We start from the raw sequence: 23305 nt of genomic DNA, 5'->3' as shown, positions 1-23305 counted from the left end.
TATCAAATCACTCAAACGGTCACAGGTCACATGCCCTCATTATAGAACAACATTTCAGTAAACAACAACAATCATGGCATCGTTGCTGTTGATTAGATAAGTGCAACTGCCCATAGGTTTTCAATTACCAAAATCATCCTAACACTTGGTTAAATTTGTTTAACTGACCCAAGTACAAGAGACTTCAGAATTCACATGTGTCAGTAAATTGGGAGGATTGAAAACGTGAGTGACACCAGGGTGGCTGAATATTTTGATAAATATTCATCCAGAGCCTATGAAAAATCGTCTCAAGAAAAGCATGCAGTGTGATCAGATCTCCGCGTTTTCCCCAGTCCTCGTCGCGACCTAATTAGAACGGCAGAGGCGTCAGGCTCGAGCTTAATAACTCACCCGGCTCAGCCAATTAAGCGAGGTTGTGTTTTGCGTGTGTCAGAGCATGTGTGGTGGCGAACGTTCTCCCACCAAATATGCAAACTGCAAGTGAGTTTACATGTTTTCTTGCCAAACGGCAACGACCTACACACCATGATCAACCAAGTCCTCGATGTACCTCGCTCCCGACGCAAGTCCCTATCCCCCTTCTGGGAGTGCGCTGTCACCATCCTGGAATCTCGCCCAGATTCGGAAGAACGCTGGCGAACAGAACAGAACGGAACATTGCGGACATCCAGAATAAACCCCTCATTCAAGACCCAAACATCGCACCTCCTTGGCTTTGAAAGTCCTCCAGGAAGACACTGGCGTAACCATCAAACGTTTCTGAACATCATCAGGCCGCTGACAAGCCACATACGTGTGATTGTGGCTGTGCAACCAAAATATGGACCATATAGTAAAACCACTAGTCTGTGCCCCTTCAACAGAGGAGGAATAGCAAAACTTCACGAATTGTCTCGTCAAGCCCTCTTGTCGTGGCTATCAGACCTTGATATTGATATTTAGCTCCTGAACATATGCCATCAGACGCAAGAATGTAATAAAATAGTGCGCGTGTGTTCGTATCCATTATAGAATGTCTCGTGTGTTGTTTCACTTCATTGACTTATCTCGTTGACGTCTGTCTCGACGTGTACGTTGAACTTCTTTCGCACCGTACGTAGCCAACCGTGCTTATTGCAGTTCGTAATCGGAGGTGTGATGATCCATTCGAAAATACCGCGAGCCACCTTGCTGGGACTTTGCCGCAACAGAAAAAAATACCGGTTGAGATTCCATACAAAGAAGAGAACCATCTTGCCCCATCCACAATACAGAGGTTTTTTGGGGGGTTAGATCGCGTAAATATAAACGTGTCGTTAAACCCGCCATCACCCGACAGCCAATTAGTAAGGTTTGTTACGTAAACGGAACATGCCAATTCGTTACTGTGCAGCACCCCGGTGTGTTGGAGAGTAAATCTATAACATTTATAATCTAAGTACGACGTTTCTTGCCCCAGCCTACATCATTGACATGCTGCACTCATGTCCCCTCAAGGCCCCTAAGATCTGGGGATGTAGATCTTCTCTGCATTCCCAGGTCAAGGTTTCGGTCAATGGGTGACCGAGATTTTCCCCGTGTAGTCCCCAGGCTATGAAACGCTCTTCCATGAGATATCAGTGATCTCTGAGTCTGTGAACAATTTAAAAATGCGTCTTAAAACCTATTTATACACTTCCAATGATTAAACTTTTATTTCATTTAGTAAATGGATCACATAATTTTGTTTATGGTGAATGTCTGCTGCTGTGTCCTGTACAGCGCTTTGAGATACTTGGTGAAAAGCGCTATATAACTGGAATTATTATAAAACGTCTCCTCCACATGAAGCAGCAAGCAGCCTCCCTGTCGAGTTTCCGCTCCTTCTCTCAAGACTCGCCTCTCCTGCCTGGCACATCATTCCCTCCATCCGAAAGTACCCCCGTAATTCCCGTACCAACTAACCGCCCCCCCCCCACATACCCCATCCCTATTCACCAAATCACTTTTAGCTACCCTCATTGTACCACTCGTAACCCTTGCAACGCGCATTGGCTAAAGGCTCTATATTAAGATATGAAGATAATATCATACATATAAGATAATATCATACTCTTTAGTTCTTTCGGTAAAGTCACGTGACTTTACCGAAAGAACCAAAAGAGTATGCATTCCTGCATTCACGAAAGCTTCAAATCAAGATACAATCTCGATTTAAAGCTTTCGTGACTGCAGGGATTCATCTTCTTGGTTCTTTCGGTAAAGTCACGTAGAAGGGAAATAATAAAATAATAAAAAATAAAACATAATAAAATAATTCTCACGACGTTTCGGCCACAACGCAAGCAGCCGTCCTCAGGTGAAGACCAGGTATGTCGGGGAGACAGCGTATATACATTCAGGCTATGAAACGCTCTTCCAGGAGATAATAATTCCAGCGTATATACATTCAGACGCTGTCTCCCCGACAGACCTGGTCTTCACCTGAGGACGGCTGCTTGCGTTGTGGCCGAAACGTCGTGAGAATTGTATTTCATTATGTTTTATTTTTATTATTTTATTATTTCCCTTCTACGTGACTTTACCGAAAGAACCAAGAAGAAGATAAAATCATTATACTGGTAGGAACGAAGTGGACCAGACCACCAATAGATTAATGTGTCCGTCCGTCCGTCCGTGGGAGGGGTGGTGTTGAGGGTGGTGTTGGAAATGAAAGACTACGAGTCTTTAAATCTCACAGCGTTTCTTGTCAAAACAAACACTTTTAATTAACGTTACACTAGAATACAGTCATTTTTTCTTTAACTCCTCTATACCCGGTCGATATCTCTGTACCGGTACTAAGTATTATTCCTACCAGCCCACCCCGCAGGGTCCTGTTTGGATTACAATTGCCCATTCAAAACCCTCCAAGTCCACGCACGTGGGTGGGCGTGTCCTGTCCGTGGAGGGGCGGGGCTTAGTGGGCGTGGCCTGATCTCGAAAGCGGGGCAGGGGGCGTGGCCTGAGGAAGCCGTTACTCTGACGTCATCGAATTTTTTTTGAAAAATAAATTCCGACCAATGAGAGGGGCCGCTCGTTTTAAACGGCACGCGGGCGGCGGCGGCGGTAGCGGCGGCGCGTAGAGACGGCGCTCGCTGCGTTGCCCTCGTAGGCATTTTACGGCTCTCAACACCGACACAAACTAAAGCATTGAACCATGAAGGCGACCGCGAGCGAAGCCGAGGAGCGGAGCGCCAGGGCGGCCGTGGTTCACTGGCTGAAGGCGTACGGGCTCCGAGCCAAGGTGCTGGTCAAGAGTCACACGGTGATGCGCGCACCCCCCTCACCTCTCTCTGTCTCTGCTATTCTTTTTATTTACACAGTCATTCGAATACTAAAATGAACAACTCACCAAGTGAATCTCGTGCGTGTGTGTGTGTAACGTTTGTTTAATGTTGGTAGGCGTCGCGAGCGAGTGTGAACGCCACTCGTATTTGTTTACCGATGGACCGCGCACTGTCATGGGAATGTGGAATTTCCAACGCGGCTCGCTCAGGGTTGCCATTGCTCGATCTAGATTTGAAGTTGCCATTGCTCGTTTCGGGTTTAACTTACATTCTTGATTATGTGGTCCTCCCCCACGAGTTATGTTTATCAGCATGGCTGTATTCCCCGTCATGGGAATGTGGAATTTCCAACACTGGCTTCCCCAGAGATGCGAATGGAGATGATCATATCCGAAAGACGTTGACTATTGTTCTGTAGTTACTCTATACACTTGTACTTCTACTGCTGCATTCAGCATCTGTGTGTGATGTTCTTGTGCGGCAGAGGGCAGTGCATCAGTTTTCCAATATTGTACTGTTCATCGTTTATCCCACGTCTTTGCTCTTCTCCACCTTCACCACCAACCCCTCATTGACCATCGTAGTCAAGTCTGGTCTTCCCCTCCGAGATGTTTGTAAGTTGTTGTTGTTGGTCAAATAATAGCCCCTGCCAGGGCCCTCTCGGCGTAGGGGGTCGGGCAAGGCCCTCACCCACCAGTGGATTGACCACACGTGGCACACAACATCCCACGTTCGCCCATAAGTTACCACGGTGCTTGGTGCCAGGCTAGGTGCACTTTGAGGCCACGTGACGTGTGGGGAAGGCTCGCTGCTGGCAGGAGGTCACGGGACAGACCCAGGTGCCATGGGTCGATTAACGCAGAACTCTATGCATATGGGCATGTACTCAAACGTACAACGAACTTGTGCTACAAAACATATTTCTACGTGCAAAACAGGCACACAAGTTACATGTGTAGAACACGCATGAATGCATTGACACTGATGTATAACATACGTTAATTAAAAAAGGGTACGCTTCATTATACCCAAATATATACATGTAAAGCAATACGCATTGCATTTACAGATAACGTACAAGTCAAACCTAAATACTGTAGTATATTATGAGGTGTTGAGCTATATTGCGTGCATGTGCTTCATTGCTTGTGTGTAAGTGCAAGTCATAAATACTGTCAAAATACAGTGTACCATTTATACATTTACAATAACCCTCGTTTCTTAACAGGCCATTGAATACTGTGAAAGCGATGGTTTTATCTTATCTTACAGATGAGTTCAAATAGTTAATGTGTCAGATGAGTGGGTGATACGTAAAGGCTTTTAAATACAAGTTAATTTACTATTTTATTTCAGTCGGGTATATATATAAATTGATCGCCCTGCTCAGTGTATGTTTGTTGGTGGCTTGTTACATATGACAGGGCTGTGAGAGGTGATAGTAGCTTGAGGACACCTTCATCCAGCAGTGGATTGATCAAGGCTGATAATGATAACCATGTTCATAATATCAAAAGATAGTTACTGTCCAATGGAAAGGAAAACAGTATTCTGCCGCTGTAGCCCATGACGTTTTCTCACACTTGGTCTCAAGCTGTTGCTCGCCTCTAAACACCACATTGTTGCTCATTACCAATGGGGTGTGAGGGTTCTGGACATCAGGTTGGATGGCCTGTCCCAGCCGTTTGTGCCCGGACGTGTATCATACGTGGTCTGGACTTGTTTTTGGAATTTGGCTTGAACATTTTTTCTTCCAAATCGTTACGATGAACTTTTGCAGCTGTAAAGGTTTACCGCCAAAGGTACATATAGGATTGGGTATGTTATATGTTTTACTAGCTTTTCAACTTTGAGCTCAGGGAGACACCATATGTTGTTGATGGGGATGGGAAGGTGTGAGATTTCCACGTAGTGTGTAAAGGGTGCAGATCAAATATTTGTTAAAGTAAAACTAGGAGGAGTATGATGACCTTCCACCCTCGTGATTCAATTGTTTGTTATGATTTTATTTTTTGGAATGTGATGTATTTCACCGCCTCTCGTGGCAGGAGGGCTGCCGTGTAGTCGAGTTTGAATCCCAGGCACAGCTAACAACAGGGGCGAGTGATATCTGACCCTGTCCTTGATACAAGGCCGTAATTATTATATATTGTGCGAGGACACATCCCCCCCCAATATTCAAATATGTTCAAAATGTCCCCTGCTAATATATTGCTATAAAAATATTAAAAGTAATAATAATTGCTATGCTATGCAAATAAAATACAACAATTTGATAAACCTTGGCCCAAATATCTGGACTTGTCTTCATATAAATCAATGCATAGATTGCTGTTTATATGATTGTGGTTATGGTTGTACTTTATTAATCCCTAATCTCAAACATTAGATACATTGAAACAATAAATTGTAAAAAGTAAAAACAGAGCAATGTAATACAATACACTATTAGACATTATTGTAAAAAATAAATAAAAAGTCCATCCCACGTGTTAGTGAATTTTTATAATATTTTAGGCAGGAAATGGCTGGAAATTAGTTTTAAAATTTAGATATTTTTCTGGGTTGGGACCCCCAGAGCCCCTAGAAGATTTGGTTCCCCCCAATGTTGACTCCATGGCTACGGCCTTGCCTTGATCAGTTTGGTGGCATGGGGGGGGGGGGTCTTCATCGAGCAGTGGATTGACAAAATCCTTAAAATTGTAAAGCATTTATTTTCCCTTCTTGCTTTGAGTATATTCCAGTTGGACTATTGAGTTATTGAGGTCGGATTGCTTTTCCTCCTGTCAAATGTATTCAATCATTCCCTGTATTGAAAATAAACAAATCGCTCACCTATCAGCAATTGTTTGCCGAAGTGGTCGTTTGGCTGCATTCTAAATGATGAGACATAGTAAAGTTTGAGATGTTAGGTTGGAGTGAATGAGCATCTGGGTTCCTTGGGGAATTTATTTCGAAGCCATATGTTAACGTCATCTTGCTATTGTCACCTCATTGTAAAAATTAACAGTTCCAGGATTTTAGCACCTTCATGTCTGGTGCCTGTAAATTACCAGCCTGATGACAGCTTAGAATTTAGAATGGCACATTCAATTTTTCATACATCAGTAACCACTTTGTTGACTGCAAGCTATGTACACACCATGGTACAAGTTATGTGTTGTTGAGCGCTGTTAATTATATTTAGCCATCATTTTGACCACATGAATCCTGCATTCTTGGAAAACATAGCAAAGGAGTTGCCTATACATACTGGATAGGTCCCTTTAGGAAAAAGTTTTATAACTTTTGTTTTCGTCGGTAATGATTATCACTCAAGGCTTCTTACGAAATCCAGTAAGCAAAGTTAGTATAAATAAAATTATGCCACTGGTTTAAAAACTATTAATATGCCTAACATCACCAGATTTTAGAAGCTAATCAGGTTGGAGGATTCTGCTTGCACGAGAGACCACCATCCACAACAGGTGTTATAGACTGCTTTGGGGCTAATTTGTGAACAGGGGGCACCCACAACATCCACTGTTGTACTGTACTATGCCCCTACATTGATGTGCCCCACCTTCACCAACCGCACTGACCACGGTGGTGATGTATGTTCAAATATCACCCACGACCTGCATGGCATGAAGAGGCCCTCATCCATCAGCATTTTGACAATGTACATTCATACATTTTTGCTCTGTTCTGGCTATACTGATCGTTATGCACGCCCTCAGGCTAATGCCAAATGTCTGTAAACGTTGACGGGTTTTTATCCCACTGTGACACCATCAAAATCAATGTTCTCTGGGCTCTGCTTGCACAAAGCTCTTAGTGACAGCATTGGTGTGTCTGGAGATTACAATTATGTTTATTTGCATTTTTTAGGACAAGACTTGGACTGTGTTTGGAAGCCCTCTATCACTGCATCGAATCGATGAAGACCATGCAGCCGTGCCGAAGTACGGTGATTACACTAAGCCAAGTTTTCACTTCAAAATGGTCATGTGTTCCATGAATCGTTATTCAGGCCTCGTTCACTCTCGGCAGCCAAGGCGTTTGGACGGTTTCGGCAGTGTTTTCTGTTACATTTGCATAAGTAACTCCAGGGCAGACGGATATGTTTGTCTGCTAGTGGGGTGCTGTGGGGTGCATGTGGTGGCCCATTCATGTTTGTGACTGCCACTGTGTGAGTCACAAATCATGCTTTATTTTAAAGTGGTGGAAGGTGTGTTTTAATGCTCTCTCTTGCACATATTTTCCGTGGTGTATTCATAATAACACAATAATTACTGTGCATTCAAGTCGAAGCTTAATTAGTTTAGCTCTTTTTTGCATCGTAAACATTTGTGATGTTTCAATTGAAATTTTTTTTCATTTCCTATTAAAACAGTTGACAACATAATACTGAATCTTGACTTAAAGCTTTCGTAACTGCAGGAGTTAATATTCTTGGGTCTTTCAGTAAAGTCACATAGATAGGTTCAAAGAAAATAACAAAAAGCTACGAGGTTTCGATCGCAACACAATCGTCATGACGATTGTGTTGCGATCGAAACGTCGTTGTTTTTTTGTTATTTTTGTTATTTTCTTTTAACCTATCTACGTGACTTTACCGAAAGACCCAAGAACATAATACTGATAGATAATTTGCAACGAGGTCGAATAACGAAAAACTCAACACATTCACCAATAACTCGAGCCTAAAAGTAAAACGGGTATAACAATGGACCTTTTAACCTTTAATATTTTCCCCCTGTTAGTGCAGTGTAATAGAAATTGTGTTTTGTCATATGTATTTGTTAATTTAGCTTTGTGTACCACAGCCAATGCAGTATCAAGATTTTTTTGCTACTTGGTCTCCGATTACCATGGTTGGCGCAAAAGTACTTATTTTGCACGGAGCAATTTGACGATATCACAATCTATTATACTATACTGTATGTATGTGCGATACACAATGGCGGAGCCAGGATTTTCTGGTAGGGGGGGCAACCCCTCCAGCAATGAAAAATGATTCGGAGTTGTTAGTAAGTAAGGACTTGTCCCTTGCTTTTTATTCGCCGCGTGTGCGGCGATGGCGCAGCCATCGATCGAGGGTCGAATTCGAACCGTGTGATCGGCATCGCGCTCGCTGAAGGTGAATGCCTTCAGGGAAGTTGTGTACTGTATACGCAACTGCGCACAATTCTGAGCCACTTATAACTGCTTTTCCGTTACTTATTGCTAATTATGGACTCAGACTATTGTCCTATCATCTCATAGAGTCCCTGGCACGTAATAATATGCTACACAGTGGCAGTGGGGGTCGCAAAATGCCGATGTATTACTAATAAGCCCCAATGATCCGATCGAAATTAGGAATTTCGATCGGATCATTGGGGGGGCACGTGCCACCTCACCCCCCCACTGGCTCTGCCAGTGGCGATACACATTTTTACATATACAAAAATTATAATTTTGATTGAAAAATAAATTTCTGCAAACATACCACAGTGTGGGCAACAGAGGGCAGTGCAGCAAAATCTATTGTACTCTACTATGCTCTCGCATATATGCTCCCTGCCTTCAACAACCCCCACTTGTCAGTAAAGTGAAGTGTGCTCATAAAAACCCCATGGCCCGCATGACGTGGAGAGGCCGTAAAACCAACAGTCGGTTAGGAAGAGTGCCATGCATGTACATATTAAAACATATTTGAAAAACTTAAAGGGTACTCTTAGTTGTGTAAAAAGCACAGCCCACGCATAAGTAGTCTTCTATTTCACAACACTGCCTATTTACTGAAAATGTAATAATAAGGCAATGCTGTGGGTCATGACCCCTCCTTAGAACTCCTATTATGGATCATAGCCAGAGGCCCAGTGCACTTACATCGCAGACACCGATCATCGCCTTGCTTGTCAAGTTGATGAGTAATAATGGTCAGCATTGGGTGGTGCTGTCTCATGTCCCATGTCTCATGCTTCCTGTGCCATAGCTTTGTGGTGGAGGCCTGCCAGTACCTGCAGCAGCATGCCAGCACCGAGGGCCTCTTCCGCAAGTCGGGCTCCTTCTCCCGCATGAAGGAGCTCAAGGTGACCTCCAGCAGCACGCTGCATGGACCTGCATTCTCACCACCCGTGTGATAGTTGAGCCCAACATGGCCGCGTTCACATAATTTCTGAACACTGTTGGTTAGTCAGAATGCTGCACAGTGCACCAATTGGCACTTGAATTTCTCTTTCGAAAGGGTATCCAAAATGATGCTTTATAAAACACGACCTTACATTCTTGCTTGCTTTTCCCACTTTTCAGTCAATACTAATTTTATTTATTGCATAATATATTTCTGGTCCATGACTAGTTGCCAAATATTAACACCTCAACATGAAAAGGCAGTGATGAAAATGTATTTCCTTCTATCCTTGTATAGAGGTCGACTGCAATGATGTAGCTATAAAACGCATGCAGTGAAAGTGTACCGTGGCCCCTGGCCAATGGAGCCAAGACAGTGGGGTGGGGTGGTGGAATTCGACAGGGGCCACTATATCGCTCTGTCTACCAGGGTCCTTGTCAACTATACTATGCCACTGGTCCACTGGCAGCTGCTGGAAATACGTAAGCTCGCGGTACCTAACGAGACTCCCTTTGTTCTCTCCGCTGCAGGAGAGGATCCAGTGCGGGGAGGCAAGCGTGTGTGCGGCGCCCGCCTGCGACGTGGCTGGGCTTCTCAAGCAGTTCTTCCGCGAGCTGCCAGAACCGCTGATAACGCGCGAGCTGCACGACGTCTTCTACCGCGCCCAGCAGCTGGAGGAAGTAGCACGGTTGCACGCCACGCTGCTTCTCACCTGCCTGCTGCCACCTTCCAACGTGCAAGTGCTGCGCTACCTCATGGCCTTCCTCAAGCACATTGCGCACCGGTACGAGAGTGGCTTGGTCTACTAGAATGGGTGTTTTTGCAAGTACAGGCAGTGCTCGGGTTAGAAACCTAATGTGTTCCTGAGAGCCGTTCGTAAGTCAAACGGTTTGTAATTTGGAACACAATAATACACTCTCTTTAAATGCCCATACAGTCAGTGTTATGAAATGTGTTACAGTTCAACAAAAAGGGTAGCATTGTTAAACTCATAATTAAAAATAAATATTGTACATTTGCATGTAACACTGTAAAAAAAAATATTTATAGTAAACGAAACGTTCAATAAAGTAACATTAATAGAAAAACAGTTTTTTTTTCACTAAACTTGAGTCCTGATGCTAGCTTTTATTCAAAAGGGGGCAATGAGTCACCACAATTGCACACACACGGCACACGTGCACTCTCGGACACACACACGACAACGGTTCCCCATGTAACCTTAACAGGCTGTTGTGGCAAGTGCTGTTAACGAGCAGCGCCTATGAAGGCCGGCACGGCACACGAGGGGATGAGTGGCCAGCACCACGCCCGGCTGCTTTTGTCTCCCCAGTGGCAATGTTTACACACTGCACTAGGTACTCATTTGAGGCTGAGTCGACCTACGGTGGGAGGCCAAAGTCACATTCAGATAAAAGTCACTGGTGTTGATCCCCACACACTTTCGCACACACATGTCCGTGCACGCACACACATGCAAACATTCAGTCCCAGCGCGGGGTCAACTCATTACCTCTCACGGAGGATTGCTCCTCTGAACAAAATAGTTCCGCGGTTACATTTCACAATTGCAGGTTCGCTTTTTAAGTCAATGTTTTGATTTATATTTTGATTCATAAGTACGGGTGTTCGCAAGTCGGGCGTTCGTAATTAAGTTGAGGACTGCCTGTACTTTGTGAAAGCATTTGGCTCAATCGATAAGTGTGTGATGGTTTCCCACTACAGTACATCAAAGGCAAACCAGCTGTTATGAAAAACTGTGCACTTTTATATCAATTGTTATTTTATGATATTTTATTTGTTTTGTGATAGTAATGATTATTTTTTGTTGTTGGAAGTTATGACAAATAGTTGTTTATCTAGATAGGGATAACTTTGAAAAGAGAAAATGTCACTTAAAGTGATTCACAATATTTCAACAGCTTTAGTCACGGTAATTGTAACCGGACATAAAATACATAACCACTTGTTTTGTAATAATTGGTTATACACCTGAAGACTGGTGGTAGTCTCAATGTTGTTAAATGTTACACTGACTCCGAACAGCTTCTGAGCTCACTTGTTAACAAGCGTCACTGTGTTAATGCAATTGTGGGGTTATTCTGTTTTCCTGTAGCTCTGATGAGAATCGTATGGATGTTGCAAACCTCGCCGTGGTGTTTGCTCCCAACCTGATGCACTCTGGCTCTGGGAGTAAGGCTGAGAAGGTATCGAGCAGCACCGAGAAGCAGCTGAGACTGCAGGCCATGGTGGTGCAAACACTCATCTTGCACGCCAAGGACATAGGTAAGGCTGCGTACGTGCCTGCCCGCAAATGTGCATTTGTCGTCACGTTTTCACTATGGGGCATGTGCAGATTAGCGTAGCCTGTCCAGAGTTTTAGATGTGTGGTGACATGTTTACCGTGCGTGGTGTCACAGGACATGTGAGCAGGCTGGTGGCGGCAGACGGGCCCTGCCTGGGTGGCGACCGGGGCGGCGAGAGCGGGGGGACCAGTGAGACGCCCCTCAACTCTGGGGGAGACGAGCAGCGCTCGGTGAAGAGGAGCTGCCGACGGCGTAGCTTCAACGGTCAGACAAGGCTACTTCGGGGGCCTCCTTTCTTGAAGAGATGTATGTGTGTGTGTGTGCATTGGTGTGTGTGTGTGATGTATTAATTACAAGTCAACCTTCCACTTTGTTTATGGACTTGTAAATGTGTATCGATAGTTAAATGGTTGTGCCATTTTATTGAGACTGTGTGTTATCTTGGTGTGGTCTGGGTCTGTTTTGTTATCGTTTTTGCTGCCTTTCCCAACCTTGATAAATGGGACGTACTGCGTGTAAATTTTTAGTTATTTACATTTAGTGACTTGCTTACCTTTTTATCTATTTTTATCTATTTTGCACTCCGTTTTTTGTATTGTTTGCTGTTGTAACTTACTGACCCGCCCATACTTGACATTTTTGAAAAAGAGCTTCATCGCTCATCAGATTCCTCCAGTCTAAATAATGATTCAGATACTGTTATTTTCATGGGTCTCCTTATTCAAATTAATAGAACACAAAACATTAACAAGAGTAATGTGTATAACAAAAGGTTGCATTGTTAGCAAGTACAGTAGACCCTATTATCCGTGATAATGATGGCCGCAGATAATTCAAAATTTCGGATAATCCAAAAATAGCTATTTTCTGCAGATTTCTATGCCAAAACTAACGATTGACCAAACAATGCACGTGCTCAGTGATAACACTTTCCTGCTCCTGCGCAGAAGACTGCCCACTAAGTGGATAGTAGAGCCACACCAATCAAAATCAATCAAACTCCACCCACTGTTGTAAAGATATGCAACGACTGTACTGTAGAGGTGATCACGTGGATTTCGGGATTAACCGGAGCACATATTTGGTCGGTTTAAGCATGTGACTTGTAATAAACATTGTCAAGAATAACAATATTTTAATCTCAATGCGCGGTTTATCCGCAAATCGGATAAACGCATGTGGATAATGGAGTCTACTAGAGCACATTAAAATATCACAGGATTTTAAAAATATATTACCATTATTTTTAGTCGTATGCAAAACAAAATAAATATATAGTTAAATGGTTGACAAAGAATACGCCATTCCATTATTGACTAACCTAATTTACGCCGTAAGTATTAACTCAGCCGGTTTCTGTACACACAGCGTGTGGGCTTGAGAGCTTTCGTCACTCAGTTTGTATGGCACTCTGTGCAGTAAAACGTACTTCGACCTGCGTGCATTCTTGTGGTGACGTTGATTCGGTCGAGCAGGCTATCGAGAGAGCGGCTTTTAATTGTCGGTGCTGGTCGATGATGCCTGCCAGGAAAGCGGCAGCATTACGGTGACACACTCTGTCCTTTACTCATCAGATGTGGTGAGTGGGGCCATTGGACGCCTGAGGTCGGGGAGGGGTGGCCTAATGACTCCACAGCCCGAAGGTATGCCTTTAAAACAAAAGTGGCCGCCAATAATGCCACGAATGATTACGATACATATCATGATGTTACAAGTTGTTTCAATGGCATTGCAGAGTGCAGAAACTATGCAATTAAAAAAAACAATCCTGCCTGTTGTCAGATATCACAACTCCCCAGATGCCGCGCTCATCTAAGCCGAAAAGGAAGGCATCTCAGGACTCTTTGGATGACCTGGACTCTTCTGGAAAAAAAAGGTTTTCTTTAACATCATATTTCAATCTCATAAAGTAATGTAGAGGAGTGTCGCTACATTTATGCACAATTGATGTAGACTGACGGAGCAGAAGATGAGCATCACGGTAAAATGTATAAAAACTAAATATCGTGGTGAGACACATTTCTAACCAGTGCTTACGTATATAAATAGACCTTACAGGTAAAAATCACTGTGCGTGTTTGTGCTGGAAACTTAGCCTATTGTTATAAGAGCACCTGTGTGTTTGCTAACCTTATGCTACTGTAATGGTTGTTGTCTGATGATGTCTGGGCTGTGCCACACGTGGCCAGGAGAGCAATGAACCCGATCAGCTTGGAGGAGGGACTCTCGCAGCAATACAGTGCCACCTCTACACCTGTGGTGTGGAGCAGCTTGCACAGCGGCAGAGGTGTGCTGCCTGCCCTTGTCGTTGTGCTCCTGCATTCCTTCACAGCCTTGCTTTGTTAACCACGTACATCGTTGAAATAGTATGAACCTGTTCCCGAAAAGTTTAAAACGCAGGCTTTCGCGACCAAAATTATTAATAATAAAGGTTATTGTGGGTTATAAATGTCTCGTAAACCCACCACCACCCGACACAGCGAATTAGTAAGGTTTGTCACGTAGACAAAACTTTCCAATTGTTCACTACTTCAGCACACCGGTGTGTTGGAGAGTAAACCAACACTATTTACATTAACCCATCTCTGATCTTAGTACCTCATAGGCTCTATTTCAGACCAGGAACAGGGACACTTCTTCACAATTCTGGTAAATCGCCTGATGAAGCTGGTTGTAGTCACCAGTGAAAAGTTGTACTGAAATTGTAAATGTTGTGGGTTTACTCTCCAACACACCGGCGTACTGAAGTAGTAATTCATTGTCACGTTTTGTTTCCATGACAAACCTTACTTAATGGCTGTGTCCTGTGGTCTGTTCTGCAAAGCTGGAGCTGAGCAGTAGACAGTTGCAGAATGGGCCCAGATGTGTATGATGTGATGCCTGATTTAATGGCTGGACCTTTATTTACAAGGTGGTGTGTGTTGGAAACAGTCATATGGCCACGTGGTTCCGTCCTGACTATCTACATGGATACAATCCAGAGGTGGCCAGGATCAATGGCAATTGGCAATTTATCGAGGAGAGTTGAATAGTCAATGAAATGGTGCTTTAAAATCCACCACGGTTCTTGGGCGGTGATTGTTGCCAAAAGAGTGACGTTTAACATGTGACCGTTCTGTGGCTCTGCAGTGGATGACACCCCAGGCTGGCAGAGGGAGCGTGCCACCACTCCCAGCGAGCGCACCAACGGAGGGGGGGGGACCCCCTCCACGCCGTCGCTGCTCAAGCGCTCGCGTCTGCGCCTCACCCTGTCGACCGGACGCCGTCGCAAGCAGCCAAGGTTGTCCGACAAGAAGGCCCCAAGCAGGTGTGCCGAGTACCTGTCCTCGCTGTGGCGCTCTGATATTGCGATGCAGCCTACATTTGCTGTTTGTGTTGTAACTCAGGCTGATATTTTCTTTCCCTTCCCTAAGGGGTATTGTCGCAAGATTTAGGTTCTATGTCATATATTAAAGGGTGTCTCTCTCTGTGATCACTCCGTTGGATTATAGCAGTGTGGAAGTGGAAAAGCAAGACCTCCCACCTCCAGCGAGGAATGAAAAGATACGCAAGTCTCTACGGATGCGCTTGAACCTTCTGAAGTCGAGCAGTGACCATGTGAGCACGGTAGTTTTTACACCAATGGTAGTTGTAGATTTGCTTTTTATTGGAACATTCCCTTTTTTTGTGAATTATATTATCCATCCATGTCATGTGTTTTAGTTTTCGAGTTATAAGCAGAAATTATGATCAAACGAACAAAACTATTTCGGTAAACTAGTGGTATCATTTACATAAAGAAAACTAATAACAATAATTAATAATGCTTGTACACTCAGGATTACCACCGATGATGGTACACAATCACCGCATCATAGAAGCGGATGTGAGGGGGTCATTGGGTGAGGCAGCAAACACCTCAGCCATAACCGTTCATATCCTAACTTAAACGTCAGTAATTATAAGCACTGAATGGTCAATTAACTGTAAAAAAAAATTCAAGTTGGACATTAAACTAAACACTGGATATATTTGCAATTTCGATTATTCAAATAAAATTATGCTATATACTCCTGAAGTCATACATTGTCTCAATTACTAAACATTATCAATATAGTAACTAAATGAGCTGCAACTGTGGGGACGTAAATTGTGAGAAGCCCATTTATTCAGCGAGGGCAGAGGTTGTGTGCAGGATCTAGCGAGGTGAGGGGTGGAGTGTGGACGGGGTGTGTGCCGTGTGTTCCCCGTCAGAGCGCGGGCAGCGATGAGGGCCCGGCAGCGGAGAGGGACGCACCCGTGCGGTCGGAGGCCCTGGCCGCCCGACGCGATTGCACGGATGGGCAGCCCAACGTCCCAGTCGGCGACATGACCACGCCACGCACACGCAGCTCCCTCCGCAAACACGCCGGTACAGCCGGGCCGCAGCACACGATGGGGGGGGGGGGGAAGGTGGCAGGAGGGGAGAAGGGTGTGCCTCATGTTTGCTAAATTGTCAAATTAGATTTAAAAGTGACACTAAGAGGAATCAAAATAGATTGTACAGATGTCTGACTGATCGAGCCGGCCACTGAAAACAAGGGTGTTCGATCACTGGATCGACTGTGGGAGACATTTCTGGATATATTTCTAACACAGACTCCTGATGTAGCAACATTGGGTTAGTGTTTGTTCATATGCTGTTATTTTTTTATGTTATGTTTTAATTCTCATTCCAGAATATTGAAATCTCTTTTGTAGAATCTGCTCGATGAACTGACATAGCTGATGTTACAGCATGCGGCTTAATTTAGAAACATGCGTTGGGAGTATTTGACTGCTATAAATTTTCACATATTAAGCCACTTCGTTGTGTTTGGGTTGCTTCTGAAAAAGCGCTATATAGCTCAGTGGGCCTTACCTGGTAAAATAAAAATTGTTTACTTTTCCACACCTACAAACGTGATGTGATGGTTTACCGAGCCTCCCTGTGGCTACGTAAGAGATGTCGCACTGAATCATGATGTGATGCTGCAGTTGCTTAAAACTATTTGCTCAATCGTGCATAAGTTGTGATGTTACCTATTTTTGGTCGTATAATATAGTGGAGGAGATCAACAAGCAAGACATGGAACTGTAAATGTGGTATGTATATAGGCGGCTTTAGTTTTTGGCTGATTAGAAATTGGCTTGTTAGGGCTTCCTAGTATCATTTGACTATCCATCAAATTCATTTCGCTGATTCTTGGCTTCTCATATCAACCATTTTTGCTTGGTGTTTATGCCAGTGCCACATTTCTTCCTGTGCAATTAATGCAGCATAAATGCATTGTTCTCGGTATCTTCATGCCACGCGGCACAGCTTTTGCTTGAGGCAAGCAAAGGTTGAACTTGCATCACCTCTGGAAATCTTGTCATTTTGTACCTTGAGGAATACAATAATGTTTCCGCTGAGAAGGTTACAAAGTGTTTGTAAGTGCAGTATAATGTCACGGGCTACTCTTGACGGTCATGTGCCAAATCTGTCGTATGCTTGCAGGTCCGCGGTCGTTGTGCAGCTCTGAGGAGGTGCTCGGGCGGCCCAACATACGTGAAGTCATCTCCGGTCCCATGCAGGGCAGCGTGTCCGACGCAGACCTGGCCGATGTGAAACAGGCCCAAATAGACACCACCACCCCCCTTTGCGCGGCCCGGTCGGCACCTGCGCTCGTCACCGGGAAGCCGCCATGCTTCCCAGATGCCAGGCGATCTGGGCGCCTCTCCTCCACGGCACGAGATTCCCCCGAGATGCCTGAGCTCCCGGACCGTACCGCCGACCAGGCGAACAGCCAGGCATTTCGAGCCTTCTGCGAGTCTGCCGAAATCCTGTCCATGCTCATTCAGGACACACCACAGGTTTTGTCTACCAGCACGTTCACGCCGAGATGCAGGGATGCAGGCATCAGCAGTTCGGTTACAGTGTCGTGCGGTAATGAAAATACAACAGCTGTCCATAGCCCAGACTGTATTTCAAGCCAGACTGTATTTCAAGCTGGAGAATTAATGACGGCGAGAGCGATGGAAAGTAGCTCGGATGTATGTGGAACGTTAGCTGATGGTAAGAGTGAATGTGTGAAAGTGACAGAGGAAGGTGAGGGTGGAGAAAAGTGCAATGGTAAAAGTGAGGATAATGTGCATACTGCAATGAGTAACATGAGTTATGAAGAATACAAACAGGTGGAGTTGCGTAGAGCCATTAATGAGAGTGTCGATATATTAGGTGCAGAGGAGGATAAGAGCCTCGGCAACCGTTGAGGGAATGCGGTGTGCATGAGGATCTCGGTGCTGCGCATTCTGAGCAGCTGAGTGAATGCCATTTGCACATTTCAGAGAGCAGCACAGGAGTCTCGACTGAAGCAGAAATCTCATTGGCTGGTGGACAAGGTGCAGCATCCATCGAATGCCTAGAAAAAAGTCCCTTGTCCGAACTTGGCTCTAAGTTGGAAGGTATCTCTTTGTGTTACACTGGAAAAAAATGCCGACAGGCTAAACGCCTCCTTAAGTCTGGAACTAGTGTCGTTGTTAGCTTGCAGTCCGGGCAGGAGAGTGGTGTAATCGCCAGTGTAGCAAATGTATCCAGTGTCGCAGATCGCATCCGCAAGTTTAACGACCTCAAAGGAAAAGAACAATTCTCTCGGCCGAGAGTCACAGCAGCGCCTTTAGCCGTTGTACCTACAGCCAAGCGGCAGCATGTCAAGCAAATAATTTCCATATTGGAAACAAACAGTCGGGGAGAAAGTGCAAAGAGAGACCCCGTTAAAGTGGGGCTTCCAGCAGTCCAAAAGCCCAAGACTCAAAATATCGTTTCACCACTTGGTGAGTCACTCTTCAAAACGACAAGACACCAGCTCGAGCGTTCCAGCACGCAGGCAGCCACGAAAACAGCGCGCGCACATGGTGCGACCGAAAAAGGTCAGGGCAGCGAAACATTTATTCCAAAAAGCGGAGCGGCTCACTGGCTGAGGTCAGCCAGCAAGCAGGGCCAATTGAAGACGCAGTCAACAAATGGAAGTCCCTGCACCCCAGTCGGGCTCGCCTTGGTTAACCTCACCAACCAGCCTTCCAGCACCAAGTCGTCGGGCAAGCGTGGCCGGTGCCGCCCCCACACCGAGCCAGCGGCCGACACTCCCAAGGCTTCCCCGACGCTGCGGCCTGGGCGACGCGGGTCTGTGACACGCCGGGCATCTCAGCGGGAGAAGAGGCCCTCCCGCGGCACACCGAGGCGCCCGGTCGTTCCACAACGACTCCTCACCACTCACATGGCATGGGATCTGTAGTCTGCCGTGTTGCTGGGCAGTTAATTGGGCAGCGTTTTACGAGTTGCTCCTCGTTAGGCAGTTATCTGCCGGCCTTTGTTTTGATCATGCTTGCCATCAAGACACGAATTTGTAGACCAACAACACGCTGTGGGAAAACCCTTGAAAGGCCTCGTGATAAGATTGCAACCACAACTGAGCCATGACTGTTACTGTTTGTAATGAGCTAGTCTGATAAAAAAAGGCATGCAATAAAGAAAATAATGGTTTAATGTTTAGTCTTGCTGTCACTGCAAAAATGCTATATAATGCAGTGAGATAAAGCACAAGCTTTGTGTGATTTTATTTTTTGCTGTGAAAGTGTGGAGGGGCACCCATTGTCAGATTTGCTGTTATCGTCACCATCGAAACATTTTGTTATCGTTGCATCTACCTTCCTGCCCATGTCCTTTTCTTTGAAGGCCCCTTTAGTGTAACGATTTATTTTTTCATTTATAGAATGTACCAGATTAGAAATGATACATCCTAAAATAAAGTGATCTGTCATTTCAATTTTCTAGTTTGCCAAATTGGTTTAAGTGATTAAAAACGACTTCCCGGTGAATGTACGCTGTAATTAAACCAGTTTTGTTAAAAACTAAATCCTGTAACATATTCTTGATTGTATTTCATACATTCATTCGTTGTGCATGTAGCTTCTACAACATTACTACAAGCCAGAGTTGATCTTCTGATATAAATGAATGCAGTTTTCTTTTCCATATATGGTTGGGGGGGATGTTTGTGATTCACTTCATGGGTTTAGGTAGAAACTTGGAATTCACTGTATTTAATTTTAAGAGCTGGTGCATGACACTTTAGTAATTATTCCTTTGATTAGTGATGCTTTGCCTACTAAATGACACAATGTATTGCAAAATTGTGTATTTCGTAATTTCCTTAAGCAATACACCGAGGCATGTACCTTTTAAGAGGCATGAATAGGAATTGTATGGGCCAAGTTGTATGCCTTTTTAATGTAATTTACCACGTGTTCGTTTATTTCTCCAATGACGACTGCTGACAATTAGGTTCATGTACAATGCTCTCGTTGGGTGCTAGTTGGGTGTGTGCCAATGTGTCGGTGTTGAACAATTGCGTAACATCTTAAATAATCACACCCTTGTGTGCAGGTCTACTTGAAATTCTTCAGTCTATTTGCGGTTTTAAGCACCCTATTACATTCATGATATGCATACGTTTGTTCCGGACATTTGTAATTCTGAAGTTAACTGCACTGAAGTTGATTCAGGCGTTTCCATGTGGCTGTGTCATTAATTGAGTGCATAAAGATGTATGAGCTTTGACATGTATTGTTCTCAAGTTTTGAGTATTAATATACTCTAGAATAACAAGCAATTTGTAGCATGGACTTGAAATTAACATTGTAATTCAAATAAAACGTTTAGGCTCTTGGGTATAACATTGAAAGCCACTCCGCATATCTGAGTGAAATAGTTTGGAGGAGTGTGCGGGGATGGCTTTGCATTTTTTTTTATTAACTTTGTAAGAAACATAAGAAAGTTCCAATAAACATCCGGGGAAATGATACAGCGCTGTGGTGTTGCGTTTCTAAAAGCGTTTAGTTAAACATTGTCTTGGGCTATATTTATATAATACTGTGGTGGGTTTTTTTTTTTACCACTGCATGCCAGGCTTTTAAACTGAATATTATTAGGTTCAGCTGGGTACACAAATCTCTAAATGTGCCATTCAATTATGGCTGTTTAAGATTGCATATTGAAATGAGAGCCTGTTTCTTGGAAGAATAGATAACTGCATAGCTGATGAAAGTTAAACATTTTTCAAATTTCCTGAATATATCCATTTCAGGAATGTAAAAAAAAATCACGCGTGATCTGTTAAGTCTTGAGATTTGTTTAAAAAAAAACCCTCAAAGTTCGCATTCAAATAATACGCTGTGAATGTGTGCACACGCGGGGTATGGAACAATATCTGTTTACATGACCCAGCTTAACTCTCCTCCACTTGACTATCAAATATGAACTGTCTCTGCACTTGCTCAAGCGGACACCTAGGCAATTACTTGCGATTTGGGTGGATTGCTGCATAAGTGATTACAAGTGTGCATTCCGACATGTTGCGCAGGTGCCAGCATGGCACAGTAGCCCTTCAAGATGCGGTATATTGAATAATTCATTAAATACGTTCAACCATTGATGTTACCATACCAGGTTCATTGATGTATCTATATTCCCGTCACAGTGTAATGCAACACGACAGTACTGATGAAAATCAGTTTTGTCGGAGTAAAATAATTCCAGGCAATGGAATCTAGTTTGTGTTATCTGACCACTTGTTAAACAAGAATACGTGTGTTGTGCAATTTATAAGGTAGCGGTTGTCAGCCCCACGGGTCGCCAAGCCCGAAAGTGTCTCGGTGAATGTTCAGGCTACGGAATTGAAACCGTGCAGGAGAAATTATCAATTTGTGCAGGAAACATAAGCTTCCACATTGCAGCAACGAAACGCTTAATTGAACTATAACAGTTCCGTGGGGAAGTCGGGTGGGGAAAAGGGCTTGATTGGGGGGTACAAATCAAAAAGGGTGGGAGGCACTGATGCAAGGTTTCGACTGAATGTTTTTTGTATCTCCTTGTGAGCAAAAGTCTGCGATTCAGGTGCGCAATCAACTTTAAAAAGAGACATGAATGACGCATGGTAGGTGCCACATTCATATAGAATAGTCGTCTTATTCGTCCAGGAAATCTAAACTAATGTCTGCAAAACTGGATTTGGTATAATCGTGAAGCCGATTCGTTAGGAAGTTTACGTAGTTAATCTGTATAGAAGCAGCAAACCCAGTTATGCCGATAAACTAGTGGTCACCGCTTTTTCGTGCTTGTACTTTTTAAAGAAGTGCAACGGACATTTGTGTTGGCAGTATTTAACGATCTATATTACCGTATTGCATAGCGGCAACTTAGGACATTATTTTAACTTCGGGAAGTCTCATGAGGACCAGGGCACTCGGCGACTTCTCCGCTATTGTCAAGGAGATATTTATGAGCATATAATGTTCCCAAACTGCTGCTCTTGTGCCCCATGGTTAAGTGCATTTATTGTTTTACAGCTGTCGATTATATGATACCCAACGCGCATGCTTACTGCCTTGTTGAGAAGGGCATCATTGGTAGAGTCACCGTTTCCGTTAATGTTGTTCAGTGCAGCGCCTTTCAGAGAAAGATTTACAACCAAATAGGAATGCTTAGTTTACTCATGTGCAGCAATGGGAATGAAACATAGCAGGGTATATTACTCTGAACTCAAACGCAGATTTCTCAAGACGTGACCTTTCACTGACCTTGTAGGAGATGATGCACTACTACTGCCATCAAGGTATTATTATGTACGTAAGCTTTCATGCACGGGAAACCATCGTAAAACGTATCTTAGGCTGGTATGCAATGCTAAATCATTAATTGTAGAAATGTCACAACACGTATATATCCACGTACATTTGTCAACAGTTAAATCGTCGCTGGGTTTTGTGCGTGGAGTGGAAGTTGGTTTTGTTTGAATTTTTGACGGCAAAAAGCCGATGCAACTGCAGTAGGGCAGCTGTGGTAGATTAAGGACAAAAATGTGCCTCCTTGGGTTGCTGTCACTGATACCTTCATGCGATACATTTACCCGCCATGTGGAGCAGTTAATTTACTGAATGTAAAAACATTTGTACAAGACAGAAAAGTAAAAACATCCCCTTGTTTTACTATGATAACAGTGGATCAGAATACTGTGCGCGTGTCTTTTTTTTCGAAGTGTGTTTGTAGCACGTCCAGTAACTACATGTGATTCAACTCTGTTTACATTACAGTATTGTGTTGTATACTTGTGTAGTGCAGTCCAACCACGCGGAGACGAGGAATACGATCAGGGCTGGTTGCTGTTTATTAATACACGTTCTCGCACTGCATCCTACACGCACACCACCAGTGTAGGTGCACTCGATTCTCCATCCTTCACTTGGACCTGGGATAACTATATACGTCGGGCCTACTTCGGCTACCCCTAGGCTCTCTCATCCGCCTACCCAGGGCGGGGGATCAGCCAACACCGCCCTGTGATGAGGAGAGACCTTTTCCAGCCGATCCTTACCCTGGCTCCCTAATGACAACCACGTGCCGTCACCTGGTCCCCCTTAAGAACCCTCTCGGCAGCTCCTCCCCCCAGCTCGGCCCCACCCACTTTCCCGAAAGTGCTTTCCAAAAGTCCCCCTACGTACTCTTTGGTTCTGTCGGTAAAGTCACGTAGGTATAAAATAAATTAATTAAATCACGACGTTTTGGGCGCAAC

General features: G+C 44.2%; 1 protein-coding gene across 1 annotated transcript; it reads left to right on the top strand.

Annotated features, from left to right (window-relative positions):
- The first annotated feature begins 3030 nt into the window (after nucleotides 1–3030).
- Nucleotides 3031–20537, top strand: LOC133347169 (rho GTPase-activating protein 11A-like). Its single transcript, XM_061559209.1, is given in 14 exon segments — nucleotides 3031–3268; nucleotides 7161–7234; nucleotides 9253–9349; nucleotides 9921–10174; nucleotides 11507–11676; nucleotides 11811–12002; nucleotides 13271–13339; nucleotides 13479–13572; nucleotides 13886–13983; nucleotides 14826–15003; nucleotides 15188–15293; nucleotides 15930–16086; nucleotides 17194–17925; nucleotides 17928–20537. Coding segments are annotated over 14 exon segments (3372 nt in total). The 5' UTR covers nucleotides 3031–3160; the 3' UTR covers nucleotides 18971–20537.
- Nucleotides 20538–23305: the final 2768 nt, after the last annotated feature.

The sequence above is a fragment of the Lethenteron reissneri genome, chromosome 25, assembly GCF_015708825.2.
Source record: "Lethenteron reissneri isolate LAM-NWPU_2019-01 chromosome 25, ASM1570882v1, whole genome shotgun sequence".
NCBI lineage: Eukaryota > Metazoa > Chordata > Hyperoartia > Petromyzontiformes > Petromyzontidae > Lethenteron > Lethenteron reissneri.
This window is presented reverse-complemented; position numbering and strand designations above follow the sequence as displayed.